This window comes from Amyelois transitella, chromosome 3 (assembly GCF_032362555.1).
Source record: "Amyelois transitella isolate CPQ chromosome 3, ilAmyTran1.1, whole genome shotgun sequence".
NCBI classification, from domain to species: domain Eukaryota; kingdom Metazoa; phylum Arthropoda; class Insecta; order Lepidoptera; family Pyralidae; genus Amyelois; species Amyelois transitella.
Genome location: NC_083506.1, coordinates 2198828 through 2212160, shown reverse-complemented (window position 1 = coordinate 2212160; position 13333 = coordinate 2198828). Strand labels below are relative to the sequence as shown.

The 13333-nt window shown below is 34.1% G+C and overlaps 2 protein-coding genes across 4 annotated transcripts in view; both read left to right on the top strand.

Moving 5' to 3' along the window:
* The first annotated feature begins 386 nt into the window (after positions 1–386).
* On the top strand, positions 387–4209 carry LOC106133510 (deoxynucleoside kinase). 2 transcript variants are annotated; one of them, XM_013333257.2, is made up of 5 exons: positions 387–570; positions 751–929; positions 1032–1284; positions 1966–2120; positions 3248–4209. In XM_013333257.2, the coding sequence occupies exons 1-5, from the start codon at positions 531–533 to the stop codon at positions 3422–3424; spliced, it is 804 nt and encodes a 267-aa protein (XP_013188711.1). In that variant the 5' UTR covers positions 387–530; the 3' UTR covers positions 3425–4209. The 2 variants fall into 2 exon arrangements, with proteins under 2 accessions (XP_013188711.1, XP_013188712.1); XM_013333258.2 differs by having other exon boundaries at positions 415–570; positions 684–929.
* An 883-nt stretch (positions 4210–5092) lies between these two features.
* The window catches only part of LOC106133512 (solute carrier organic anion transporter family member 74D), a 57395-nt gene continuing 49154 nt past the window's right edge, over positions 5093–13333 (top strand). The window contains exon 1 of one of the 2 annotated variants that reach the window (XM_013333264.2): positions 5093–5502. The gene's annotated coding sequence lies outside the window, so the exon portion shown is untranslated. Of the gene's footprint in view, positions 5503–12169; positions 12407–13333 lie in introns of those variants that run through there. The other variant, XM_013333263.2, reaches the window with a different exon arrangement.

The window sequence follows — 13333 nt, the reverse complement described above, 5'->3', positions numbered from 1 at the left end:
GTCTACTATCTAGGTACCTACTATTTAATATAATATTATGCATCCATCCACGGCTTTATATTATAATACTTTTCAAATGGGAGAGGCGGAGGCGCCTCAATTTGGTTCATACAAAGCCGTTGTCGCCAAACTCACACATCAATATTTTATGTAGGTCTTGTAAGCATATTTCATGATAGACATTTATTCAGTCTCGGGTCTATATGTTCTTGTGTTATTGTTTGCTTCAGGTTTGAGTCTTTACTTTAACTTTATATAAATATTTCTTTTTTCTATTCTTAAACCGGAAAGTTAAAGTGGCTGTATAGTCAATAATTTGATGCCGCAAAGTAAGAAAGTCGTTAAAAAATCTCAGCTAGTTTTGTTTTGTTTTGTTGAGTATGGTGACAGTAACATTGACAGTGAGTGCATTCTTATAGGTTGGTTTGTGAATGAATGTGGAAATTACAAGGAAATTTTGAATTTCTGATTTTATTAATATAATTTACAGTTACTAGAAAGTAAATTCTAATCGTTATGTTATTTTTCATATGATGTTAAAATCCTCAATTACTATATTTGGTATTAATGGTAAGTGTGTTTACCATTTTTGACATTTACATTCCCGCGTTGTAGTTATATTTTTGTCGTTCTGCCTGTTAATATTAGGCGGGAAATCTAGCCACATATTCTTTTTCTTTCAGTCAGTCGGCCACCACCTTTTACCGTAAGTAAATTCTCTAGCACATTGTTTGTTGATCATTGTTCCAGTTCGGAGGCTTTTTCACAAAATGAATTCTGAAAAGGGAAGACCATTTACGGTGTTCGTCGAGGGTAATATTGGAAGTGGAAAGACAACGTTTCTAGAACATTTTCGTCAATTTGAAGACATAACTTTACTTACTGAACCCGTTGAAGAGTGGCGTAATTTGAAAGGATGGAATCTCTTGGTGAGTAATAACATAGTTGTCCATTAGTGGTGAACAAGTTATAAGTAAAAACGGGCTTTGTCAATGACTCATAACCAATGTTAATTTTGGATATTCTTTCAGGACTTGATGTACAAAGACCCTGCAAAATGGGCAATGACCTTCCAATCCTATGTCTCCCTTACAATGTTGAACATGCATCTAAGGGAAACTCCTACCCCAGTGAAACTAATGGAGCGGTCTATCTTTAGTGCGAGGTACTGCTTTGTTGAGAACATGATGAGAGGTGGAGTGTTGCACCCAGCTCAGTTCTCTGTTCTTGATGAGTGGTTCCGGTTTATTATCCAACAAGTACCAATTCAGGCCGATTTAATAGGTAATTTTAAATATGTTTTATTTGATTTTAGTGTGCTTACAATAAAGCTACTAGCTACAAGTATTTGTGAATTGTTATTTTAGTATATATGTTATTTTATTCAGCATTGGGTAGGTAATCTGAATCATATTTAACTTAAAAAAATCATATTAAATTTAAATGCCACTTATATGCCACATATTTCTTTTAGAGCAACCATGACTGGCTAGACCACCTGGTTAAAAACTGGTGACGAAAGTGATTAACATTAATTTATAATATCTATTATATCTTCATGTCCCCCATAGAAAAATCAAATAGAATGTGACAGCTGCATCTCTATGCGTGTATGGTGCACCATATAAACATATATACATATAATCACATCTATATACCTTGCGGGATAGACAGAGCTAACAGTCTTGAAAAGACTGATAGGTTACCTTTAGCTATTTGGCTTTGAGATTCATAAAAATGGTGCAACTATTCTTATCCCATAGGGTTGGTTATGGTATTCCTTTAAGTAATGGAGGTCGGACGGCACTCACTCTATTTAAAAACAAGTAACCTTGTCAAATCACCTAGGAAAGGATATGACTGGTGGACCCTGGATGTGATTGGGATTATGCTTGGACAAAAATCTACTTAAATCAGCCTTGTGTTTACAACTTATGTATTCATGTCTTGTCAAACATGTTTCAGTATATTTAAAATCCACACCATCCATTGTACACGAGAGGATAAGGAAACGGGCCAGATCTGAGGAGCAGTGCGTCCCGCTGACCTACATAGAACAACTACACCAACTCCATGAAGACTGGCTTGTAAATAGGAGCTTTGGCGAATGTCCTGCACCAGTAAGATCCTACTAATTTCTACTAATATTATAACTAAAGTTTGTAAGAATGTGTTTCTTACTCTTTCACACAAAATCGACTGGACAGATTTTGATGAAACTTGTTACATAGATAGAATATAACTTGGAATAATATAATTAGTACTATTTTATCCTGAAAATGTTCATTGCATCATCTATTATCATACTCTTATAATGTCCATTCATGCTTCCTTTAAAATGTAGACTAGATCAAATTGTATACTACTTCTCTATATATATATAGACTATATGAATGATACCCCTTACCAAAGTCCAGGGAAATAAGAAATAAGTTTATATTTATACATCTTGTCTTTTTCTCAAAAGCAAAAGACTTGAAGATATATTGCATCATATTCAGGTTGTAACATGTTTTAGGTTTATCTAAAGGAGTTATTTTTTGTGCTTATCAGTGTACCTACCTTACAATTGTTTACAAAGCTGAAATAAAATAGGCCATTGTCTTTTATTCTCTAGGGGACTTACCTCAAAATATTGCACAATGTTTATGCATATACTGATTATGAATTTTAAATTATTGTTATTATTTATTTATAATAATTATAGGAACTTCACTAGTCCATAGTGTGATGAAACACAAATTATATACATAGGTATAGTCACGTCTATATCCTTTTCAGGGTAGACAGAACCTACAGTCTCGAAAAGACTGAAAGGCCATATTCAGCTGTATGGCTTCATCTTCATGATTGAATGGAGATTCAAATTATACAACTAATAATATAATTTTTTATTATTTTGTAATTTAACAAATTCAACCTTCCCATTCCTATTTGCAGGGATGTCTAGCTATGACCATGATCTTCATTTAATAACTTGAGGACAAAGACGTAGGATAGGAGAATGTCAGTGAAAAGGCTGTTAGGCCATTTAGCTTTATTGCTTAATGATGTAATTGAGATTCAAATAGTGACAGTTTGCTAGCCCATCGCCTATAAGAATCCCAAGTTTATTAGCAAATTCATACATTCTATTTATTATAATCTTTAACAACATCCATGGTAAAAATATGGATGTTTTTTTTCAAAAATGCCAAGAACCATACAGAAAATGATGATGCTTCATAAAATCATGTTAACTTTTCAGGTGCTGGTCATAGACGCAGACTTGGATCTGTCACAGATAACTGATGAATACAAAAAGAGTGAACACCAAATTCTCAGGAAGGCTGTTGACGTAGTGATGAGGTCACCTAATAAGCTTAGTCCAAAGAAACCTATCACCAGTTCCCCTATTAAAATAGTTCCTCAAATGAGGCTTTAATTTAAAAAAGTTCTAGTGAACATAGAGTAAGACATTCCATTCAGATTTAGAATGGTTTGACGTAATTTAAAATGAGAACATGTTCTCAGATTAACAGGAATTTATCGAGAATATTCTTTTTCAATTTTAACTTTTTTACCTTCCACTTGGTTGGCTGGTTTTGATTAAATATCTACCTTTTGTAAATTTTATGTTGACAGGAAACATAAAGTTTGTGTTGAATGTTTTATAATATTAATATGAAACTGAACAGTTAGTTAAACTTATTATTAAACAAACTTGTGTACCAAATTCTGACATGCATTTAATAGACTTCCCTAATAATAGGTAAAACTGAAATTTAATGATAAAATTTTTATTGTGTGAAAATTTATATAAAAATTAAGTATTTAAGACATAGATTGTAATAAATGATCACAAAAAAATATAAGTAGGTTTTGTATTACATCAGTTAATATATATGTTATATGTATAATATAGTAACACAAAATTAGATATATATATCCATATTAAAAATTACCATACTGTGCCGACCCCACATAGAAAGTGGGAAAAGGTAACGACGAAGAAGAAGAAGAAGCAACACAAAATTTGAGGTTTATTGAAAATACCACTGTAAGAAAAATCATATTAGAATAAATTAATTTCTTAAGTTCAAATGTATAGATTACATGCTTCTTGGAAAACCACATTGTTAATTTAGCTTTATGATTTTAGAACTGCCTAGATTATTATTGACTAAATTCATTGCTTGTTTAATTTGTGTAATAAATATCTGATTGAAATTGTTTTTATTTTTTGCTCGGATCCGTTAAATCAAACGGACTTTTATGTAATAAGCACATTAAAAACCAAAACTGTTATGTTGTAAAAGGGGACTAAGGGCCACTTGCGTTTGTGGATGGTCTTCCTACCCCACATGCTTAGTGTTAGTTTAAAATTGTTATTCAGCTTCTGAGAGAAGCGAAGAAAACTGAAAGGAAAGTATGTTTTGAGTGATGATAATAAGAGATGTAATTAATTTTATTAAAGCACACAAGGAAATGAAAGACGCGCATTACATTATTGCACATCTAATAATATATTTATAATTTTTAGAATTCTTATTTGTATGTATTTTTCATGCGGTGTTTATAATCATAGAGTGGAAGAACACATTTTGTCTTGCTATGCGGCGTGGACATAGAATTCCCAAGTATGAATAAGTATCTACCACAAACTAAATAGAGACACTATTGTATGGTATCTACTAGTATCATAACATATAGAGATATCTAACGAAAATAGTGCTGCTAGTGGCTTATTGCAATAGTTTAAAAAAAATGTCAAATTTGCCGCGATAAAAATTAATCCCCTTAACAATTTTTATTTCAGCAGATTAAACACATAATCACATTATACAAGGGGTAAACAAGCCAACAGTCTTAAAAAGACTAAAAGATTCAATCTCTTTTTCAATCAATTACATATAATAAATATTCAGTCGTTTATCTTTGTACAAACATATTATTTTATTGCCGGTTGTTCACTGTAGGACCAAGCGGTCTACGTTCTTAGCCTATTCAATCTAAAAAATTGGCTTATGTCATTATTTGTCATACGACTTATGTCATCTGTCTGTCTTATTTTATTTGTCAGATGTTTACATGTTACCTACATGCCGATTTACATTACACAAAATATATTTTTACGTTATTTTTAGGTCAAATGTATACTGCCTTTTATTAGTTAATTTTAACCTATAGGAAATTATTTAAATTAATCAAATTTGTTTAGTTATGTACTATTTGTGATGACTTCTTGTTGTGGTAATGAAATAATAACTAATTCTGCTTTAAGCGAAGTTTTTACCAGTAATTTACATCAAATTTTATATTTTATTTACTTTCTTAGCGAAAATTGGGCGATCGTTTGTATTTTTGTCACTATATTTGGCGTAGCAGCGTGTTTTATTAGTCGTAAAACTGGTATAAATTGTGTGAAGTTTTCGTCCGCGACATCGCTAAATAAGCCCGTCTTGAAAGCAAAAGTAATTCAACCAGCTTCAAAGATCCAGTGAGAAACCTCAGTTACATAAGGTACGTTGCAACTTATATTGTAATTACACGAATGTTTCAAGTACATGTTTAAAATTATAGATTTAAAGTGGTATTGCAGTAATAAAGGCACCTATAATCACTATATTATTCCTTGCGTTTGTTCTGGTTGCGTTCGCCTTGGGAAGTAGTGATATTACAATTGTTGTGCTAGGTAAAAAACATAATATTTTATGATCTTCCAATTCCTACAAAATTTTAACTTCAAACTTTTTTCCTTTTTTTATTATCTTACTGTATATTTGTAATTTGAAATGTTTCTAAGCTTCATGTTCTATCACTTAGTATATTCCAAGAACAAACCAATATAATATTCTTGCCTAACAATTAGCTATGGCTATCTGCATTGATTTAAGTCTTGTGGCCTGTCTTTGGCATTGAGTAAGTAAATGATTGAGAAGTAGTGTGTTCTAAAGGTGTACAAACCTAAACATTATAACAAGAATTCATAATGCATAGTATATTATATATATGAGGCTAGTCATTGCTATATGTGAATGAAACTGTTACAAGGACTCCATCCAATAATAACTTGTTTGAAACACATTCATACTTTATCAGTTTCATATTGTTACATGTCCCGCTGTTATCATACTAAAAACCAGAATATTATACAGGTTTGATGAATGCAAGCAAGTATTAAAATTTATTTAATTTTTCACATCATCCTAATTTTGTGGCGATGCAGTGCAAATGTTTGAATTATTTCTGCAGTTCAAGGTGTCTCATTCACCTCTACTGTATTATGGTTTGTTCTATTTTACACTTGATGTAATATCTTGGCTTGTATTCAAATAGATGATATAAGTACCTAAATTTAAGGTTCTCCAGCTTTCCCTGCTTATAAAAGAATTTCTGAAAATCCTCTCTTAGCCAATGCATATCCAATTTTCTATTGATTAAAAGAAATATCTTATGCTCTATGCCTCGGTCTTGTCAGTGCTTTTTATATTGGTAATCTCTTTCTTTTATTTATTCAGAAGAACTTTTTAATATTAACCTATATGTTGTATAAATTATTTTCTTCCTCCTGGAATTTATCTGAGTTACGCCCTCACTTCCCTGGATAGGACACTGTGGTGCCCCATTTTGACCATGTATGATAAACATCTATCTTAGATTTGTGCTTAATTGTTTATAGTATATTTTTGGTAGAGTGTCTGTGGTAAAATTGTTAGGTGCCCAATTAGAATGCCTGATTGCACATTAACCATGACCAGGTCCAAATCCAACCGTAGTTATGTAACAATGACTCTTGAATGAATTTTCTGGGTAATGTATATCTGTTTGTGTACTAAACTAACCAATGTCTTTACAGTCAGGGAAAACATTGTGAGAAAATTTGCACATTCAGGCAACTGGATGTGTATCATGATTTAATAAGGGTAAGGTCATATGTATCAAATAGCAGGAACCTATCGCCGATATTTTTCACCACATTCTACAAAAAGTTTTCCTTAAATAAATAACTGCCCAAAGTTGAGTGACAAAAAATACTAAGAGCTGGGTTCCCCTGCAAATAGACAGACAGTACCTGGTTTAAAAACATGTTTATTTGTTTATTTATTATTACACACAACAGAATACAACTAAGTATATATATGCATACATGTCTTAGCTAATGCAGGATAATAGTCAAAGGCGCGTCCTGAGCCTGAACCTCTCCAAAGAGATGAGGATGTCAACGGGACTAAAGTTAAAAAGTTTGTACATTGGTCAAACCTCTGTTGCTCTATTGTTAAATTGACCTTAAAGACCCATTGATATAGTACTTTGCATACACACTTCCCCTTTATGGGTAGTCTTATTACCTTTCATCTCCCAACGAAAGTGAGCGCAGTCGGGTGCGCGTCGTAGGTTATCACAATGTTACCTCATTCGTCCGACCGCTTTTTCACTTTCCTACAGCCAGAAAGCGTGACAGTCGTATTTTTATGGATGCCATACTATAACGATATAACTTTACAATGTTTATAAATGGGTGCGATGCGTGTTTTGATGATAGAAGAATGTTTTGCTGAATTTATAGAAAAAACAGAACTGTATGGCTAAATATTAATAAAAATCTTTTAAGTTTTACACGTGTACAACTAATGATTATTAAATCTATTATTTAAAACGTAAAAGTAAACAGATTGACTGACTGATCTATCTACTCACAGCCCAAACTACTGAACCAATAGTTGCTATCATGTAGATTGCCACCAAGAAAGATTTTTTTTGGGAATTCCCGCGGGAACAGGAGACGATCTTTCGCTTTACGCGAGCGGAGTCGCGTGCGCTCTCTAGTCTTAAATACAATACAATGTGCACGAGCGAAACCGCAGAAAAAAGTTAGTACACACTCGTAAATAACACATCCAATCATAATCGCAAATTGGTTATGGTCGGAGTTCCTAGATAAGAGAAACATAGAACTGAAAATTCTAATATCTAAACCCAGATAATCTTTCACTTATCTTAGATCTTCCAGATTTTAGTATGTGTATTCCACGAAACTAAGAGAGCGTCTACTCAACTGATTAAAGAGTATGAGTCACGACTTTCTCCCCTGCGGGATATACAGGAGACAACAGCCTTTAAAACACTGAATGGTTACGTTCAGCTGTAGGGCTTAATGATCGAACTGAGATTCAAATAGTGACATGTTGCTAGCCTGCAAGAAGAATCCCAAGTTTATTAGCCCTTCTCTTAAATATTAAATAAAGGATGGATGTTGATGTTTTGAGCATCGTTTTGTCCTCTTTCACGACATAAGAAATACTAAATCTTGCACTGAAGAAAGACTGAGTTCTTCAAGTATACTGCTTAATTTCAAACTACCGTCTCATCTTCAGTCTGGTCTTCGGCATCCCCAATGTTCTCGCACTACGGGCTCGCTTTTATGAACTAAAGTGCTTTGAAGTTTGAATGCCAACCGATCTTCATACGGTGACAAAAAACATCGTGAGATAAGAATCAGGCAATTGTTTGTGCAACCATGATTCAAGCCGAGCTAAGTGCATGGGCGCCGAAGACATGCAGGTATTGCTTCATGTAGCTATTGGCTGACTTCATGCTGACTCCACTTTAGAATCTTGGGCAGAAGCGTACCCTGGATCCTTAGGTGAGGATGCCAGGAGGTTTGTGGTATAGGGGTTTGCATATAATGTTTAGTGACGTCTAGCCAGAATTTATATGGTCTGTCGATTAATTACATGGGTTTCCATTATCTGAAGAAAAAGAGACTTAACCGTTGACAGTCCAGAAGGTCAGTTGCTGACGTCTATCCCTCCATTGCCTTAAATTAGGAATGGTTTAAAAAAACCACTTCTACCAATCAACACTAATATTCGCGAATGAATTGTCGCAGACTTCGGAAAGGACTGGCGATCAATTCGTCATTTTCAATTTGTTTAATGTCAATCTGTCTCAATCATTGTTTGGGTTTCACGTGAATGAAATCGATTAGGGCTATCAAAGAATTGTGTGGACCTGTACTTTTTTACATGCAACTTGGTTTTATTGCGCTTATAAAAACAGAATTGAGAATATTTATTTGATGCCGGTAAAAAATAATTATCACAAGACTGTAATTAAATCGGTTTATCTCCAGATCGGAAAAAAATACTTGTTCAACAAATGATGTGCTAACTGCCAACCCTAGGTGCATTGTGGAGTTCCTAGAAATATTCGAATGATATAATGTAAAAGATTTGATCCTCCTATTGTTATATCAGAACTATAAAGCACATCACTAAATATTTATTCTTCTTCTTGTTGAGGTAAAATGTTAAAACTTCTAAAAAATTTATATATGTATCCCCCTCACTCTATCTAATCGGTTAACCTCGGGGTATTCGTAACCTATCACTCTCCATTACCAAGTAGGAATTTTAAAAACTTCCAGGCTGACTACTACCCTACCCTTTAGCCTTGTGCGAATGGTTTAGTCGTTCTTTTAACATCATTTATAATGATGGCACGTTGACGAAATACACTCTTAATTTATTCTTCTCTATGTGGGTCGATATATACATTAAACTTCTTGTAAATTCACATACACACGTGAAGGACATAAGTTTTATCTCCTTGGCATTTGCGATAATTGACGAATTTCAGTGAGCAAAGCTGAAGACAAGAGCTAGTAGTAGCAAATTAATGCAGCGTCGCCGCGGTCGGTTCATGTCATATTTATGTTTTTTTTTTTCAATGTTCCTGATGGATACAGTTTCTGGCGTTATTTGTAACAGCAGGGCGACAGAATAGTTTATGGTAAGTAACCAAATGTTCTGTTTTATATTCTACATTAATATTAACACTGTACACGCGTTGGGCTTGTGCGTCAATATATAACCTGAAATCTTAATAACAAAGTTATCGATCGTTTCAGCATATCATGACTTACATCGGTCACATTTGAAATTCATCATGTACACCCTAAGTGTTTTGATGTTTTATGTTAATGTTGATAAATATTTATTTACTGGAAATCATGCGGCCCCCTTGACCAGAGAAATAGGTATTTTTGAATTTTTTTTTCATAATTTTGACATTTGAGCAGAACTTGCGCAGAGGAAACACATACGAGTTCTGTTTTGTTTTCGGATTTTTATTTTCACCAAAATATTTTTAATATATACATTATTATAAAAAAAATGATATGCAAACGTTATTTGGAAAAAAAAAACAACACCTCATCCCAGAATTCCTTCAAGCCTTAATTTATGTATTAATATCCTAAATATTCCTAAGTCATAATTACTTGTTTTCATGCCGCATAAATATATCGTTCTTTTAAAAAATCTTTGTGCGATTGTATTACGTATTAAAGAACATAACTCTCCTTGTGCAATTGGTTTAAAATAAGGAACACAATCATTGCCAGATCACAAATACTGTTTTGGTGCAGTTTGTCCTGACAAATTACCTGTAATTGGCGTAAAATGTATGTCGTAAATGATTAAATAGGAATTATTGACCATAAAAATTAATTCAGAAATAAATTCCCATGAAGAAATGGACTAATATTATTTCTTTATCATGTAAGTGCACATTAACACAAGGGGTATCAAGTAACATGGCTATAATTTAGCTCAGACCAGACAAGTTTTTAAATACATTTAATTCTACTTACAATGATATTTCTGCGTAAAAAGAGTATTAAGGTTATATTGAATTTAAATTGGCATACATTAACTTTTTAGTTTAAGTTTAAAACATATTATTCAGCTTGGCTTGTCATTTAGAATTGTTTATTTAATTAACTATGAATAAATTTATTTGTTCTGGGGAGCTGTCAATTTAATAAAATTTCTTCAATCTGAAGTTCCCCTTGAGCCTGGTATAATCACACCAAGTGATTAAAAGCCTTAAACATACATATGGTCACGTCTATATCCCTTGTGGGGTAGACAGAGCCAACAGTCTTGAAAATACTGATAGGCCACGCTCAGCTATTTGGCTTAATGATAGAAGTGAGATTCAAATAGTGACAGGTTGCTAGCCCATCGCCTATAAAAGGAATCCAAAGTTTGTAAGCCTTAGTCTCCTTTTACGACATCCATGGGGAAAGAGATGGAGTGATCATATTCTTTTTTGTACTGGTGCCGGGAACCACACGGCAGAAAAAAATAAATAGACGTCCCTGTGCGTTTGTTCCAGAAATGCAGAGTAAACGGTATTTTCGGTTATAAAACTTTCATTTGCTACTTCAAATTGTCGTCTTGATCATAAAAATTATTGACCCAAACCAGATTGAAAAATATGGCTTCGGTAATTTGAAAAATGTACTTAATTTCAATTAGAACAGACATTTCAGGCCCCCATCGCACATATTTACTCCTTGGTCATGTGGGCTATTAAATTTATGGGCATTCTTTTGTGATCCATATTAATCAGAAATGTATTTTCTGTGACATTTAGTTTAACACAGGCAAGTACTTTTTGTTAAAGTTTTAAGTATTTAAGGTTTTATTTACTAAGGGTATTTTATTGTCTATTGGCATTATCCCCTAATTATGATGATCTTTATTTAGTTTCTGCTCTACCAGAGCGATGTTTTGGTTCTAGATTTGGGTCTCGTTCCTTATCTTGCTCTTCAAAACATATTCCAAATTGTAAATTCAGCATCGTGTAAATTATAGCGTACTCTCACTCACTTTTTTTCACTCTCTTTCTCTCATTTTTGGTTGTACCGGGTGCACCTGTAAAGGCTGTGTTTCTGGACCTGGATTACCTTTCCGAGTTTCTCTCCTCACTTTGTCCGATCATCGAAAATTATCATTTATTTTCGTCATTTTCATCTTTATCAGCTTTCCCGGCGTAAGATTTCATTGTGTTGCCCCTTCTAACATGCCACCATAGCTCGTTCTTTTCTCAAAAATATGTCTTTAAACTGGGTCAAATTAAACTTGCTCGATTAGTTATAAATATTCACCGGGACTGGTGAAAATAAAACTTGTAAACCCACATGATTTTCGCGTTAGAATTATCTTGCAGATGGTAAAAGTAAGGAGGAAGTAAGAAGCAGAATGAGGCCGGCATCACCAGACGGTCTAGTTGTCGGAACTCATCAGTCGTGTGCCGGTGCGACACAGTGACGTAAGTGAGTGGATTCGGCAGGCTTTTCGGGGCCCCCTCCAGCACGTTTTGTTTACACGGCCGACACCGCGGCCGGCACCCGGCACTCCGCCGCCGGCAACACGCGAAACGCGACGCACCGCGCCGCTGGCTAGCCGCCGGTGATCGTACTCAGTGATACCCCCAACATCAGAGGCCTGGCGACGTCCAAAAACATAGAACACTCCCAAGGAAACCAACGTAGCAATCTAGATCATTGATTTGCATTTTCCGCGTTTTCCGTGCATCAGGTGTGCGATCAGGATCTGCATCGCCGAACAACATCGTAAGTCCGATTTTTTTGGTCATTCCAAATTATTTAAACCAGTTGTCTTACATCATGTTATATACAAAACAAATGTTTACTCTCCTATCTTTATATTGGTGTTTTTTTTGTCGCAAACAGTTGTTGTTAAACTTTTATTTTATTTTTCTCTCAATTTTGACAATGTTATTGTATATGTGGAAGGTCATAATTTTCGTGTCACTTACGTTCCTTTTCCAAATGGAACCGGTTGGGATTTTTTTAAACTGGTGTAATAAAATTAACATATCAGTGCCAAGGATCAGGCACGTACATACGCATCATGCAGGTATAAATTAGGTTCAGAATCGTATGGAATTATTTTCGATTTGGTTGTTCGATACTTATAATGTGTTCGATGTGTTGGGTGGTAATGAATGGACTCAGTTACTCAGCATTTACATGCCATTGTGTTCCGTAACAAAATCTTAAAGTATAAATTCAGTGCGCCTTGGCGGTCTCCTTCGTGCATGTAGTTAATACAAGTTTACATATGAAAATGTGTTACACATATTTTTAATAATACAACAGTGCATTTGTCCTGCATCTTTGGTATCGCCCACGTTCCGATAACGTAACAAGTGATCGCCTAATCTTGACAGTCATGAATTCATCCGCTCTATTCTAGAGACCGTAAAGGATATAAATTTGAACGAGAATATGAGAATTTGTTTTGTCATCAAAGAGTTGACAAGAAGACCTTTATCATGCCTGAAAGTTTTATTATTACAACTTTCATCTGACGACTCATTTACATAGTTGCCTTTCTGAAAATTAACTCGTTTAACTTTCGTTTGATTTGCCTTAATTTATTGTCTGGGAATTCTGTCTGGTCATAAATTGGCAGACTGTTCTATGATTTTACACTGTATCGATCGGAGCGTGAGCTATTCGAGTCCCGGTAATTAT

Bases quoted from the DNA above. Each gene is read 5' to 3' on its own strand.
- LOC106133510 (XM_013333257.2), top strand. From the start codon at position 531: ATGATGTTAAAATCCTCAATTACTATATTTGGTATTAATG. The intron at 930-1,031 runs GTGAGTAATAAC...ATATTCTTTCAG, and splicing joins TGAAAGGATGGAATCTCTTG to GACTTGATGTACAAAGACCC. The intron at 1,285-1,965 runs GTAATTTTAAAT...AACATGTTTCAG, and splicing joins AATTCAGGCCGATTTAATAG to TATATTTAAAATCCACACCA.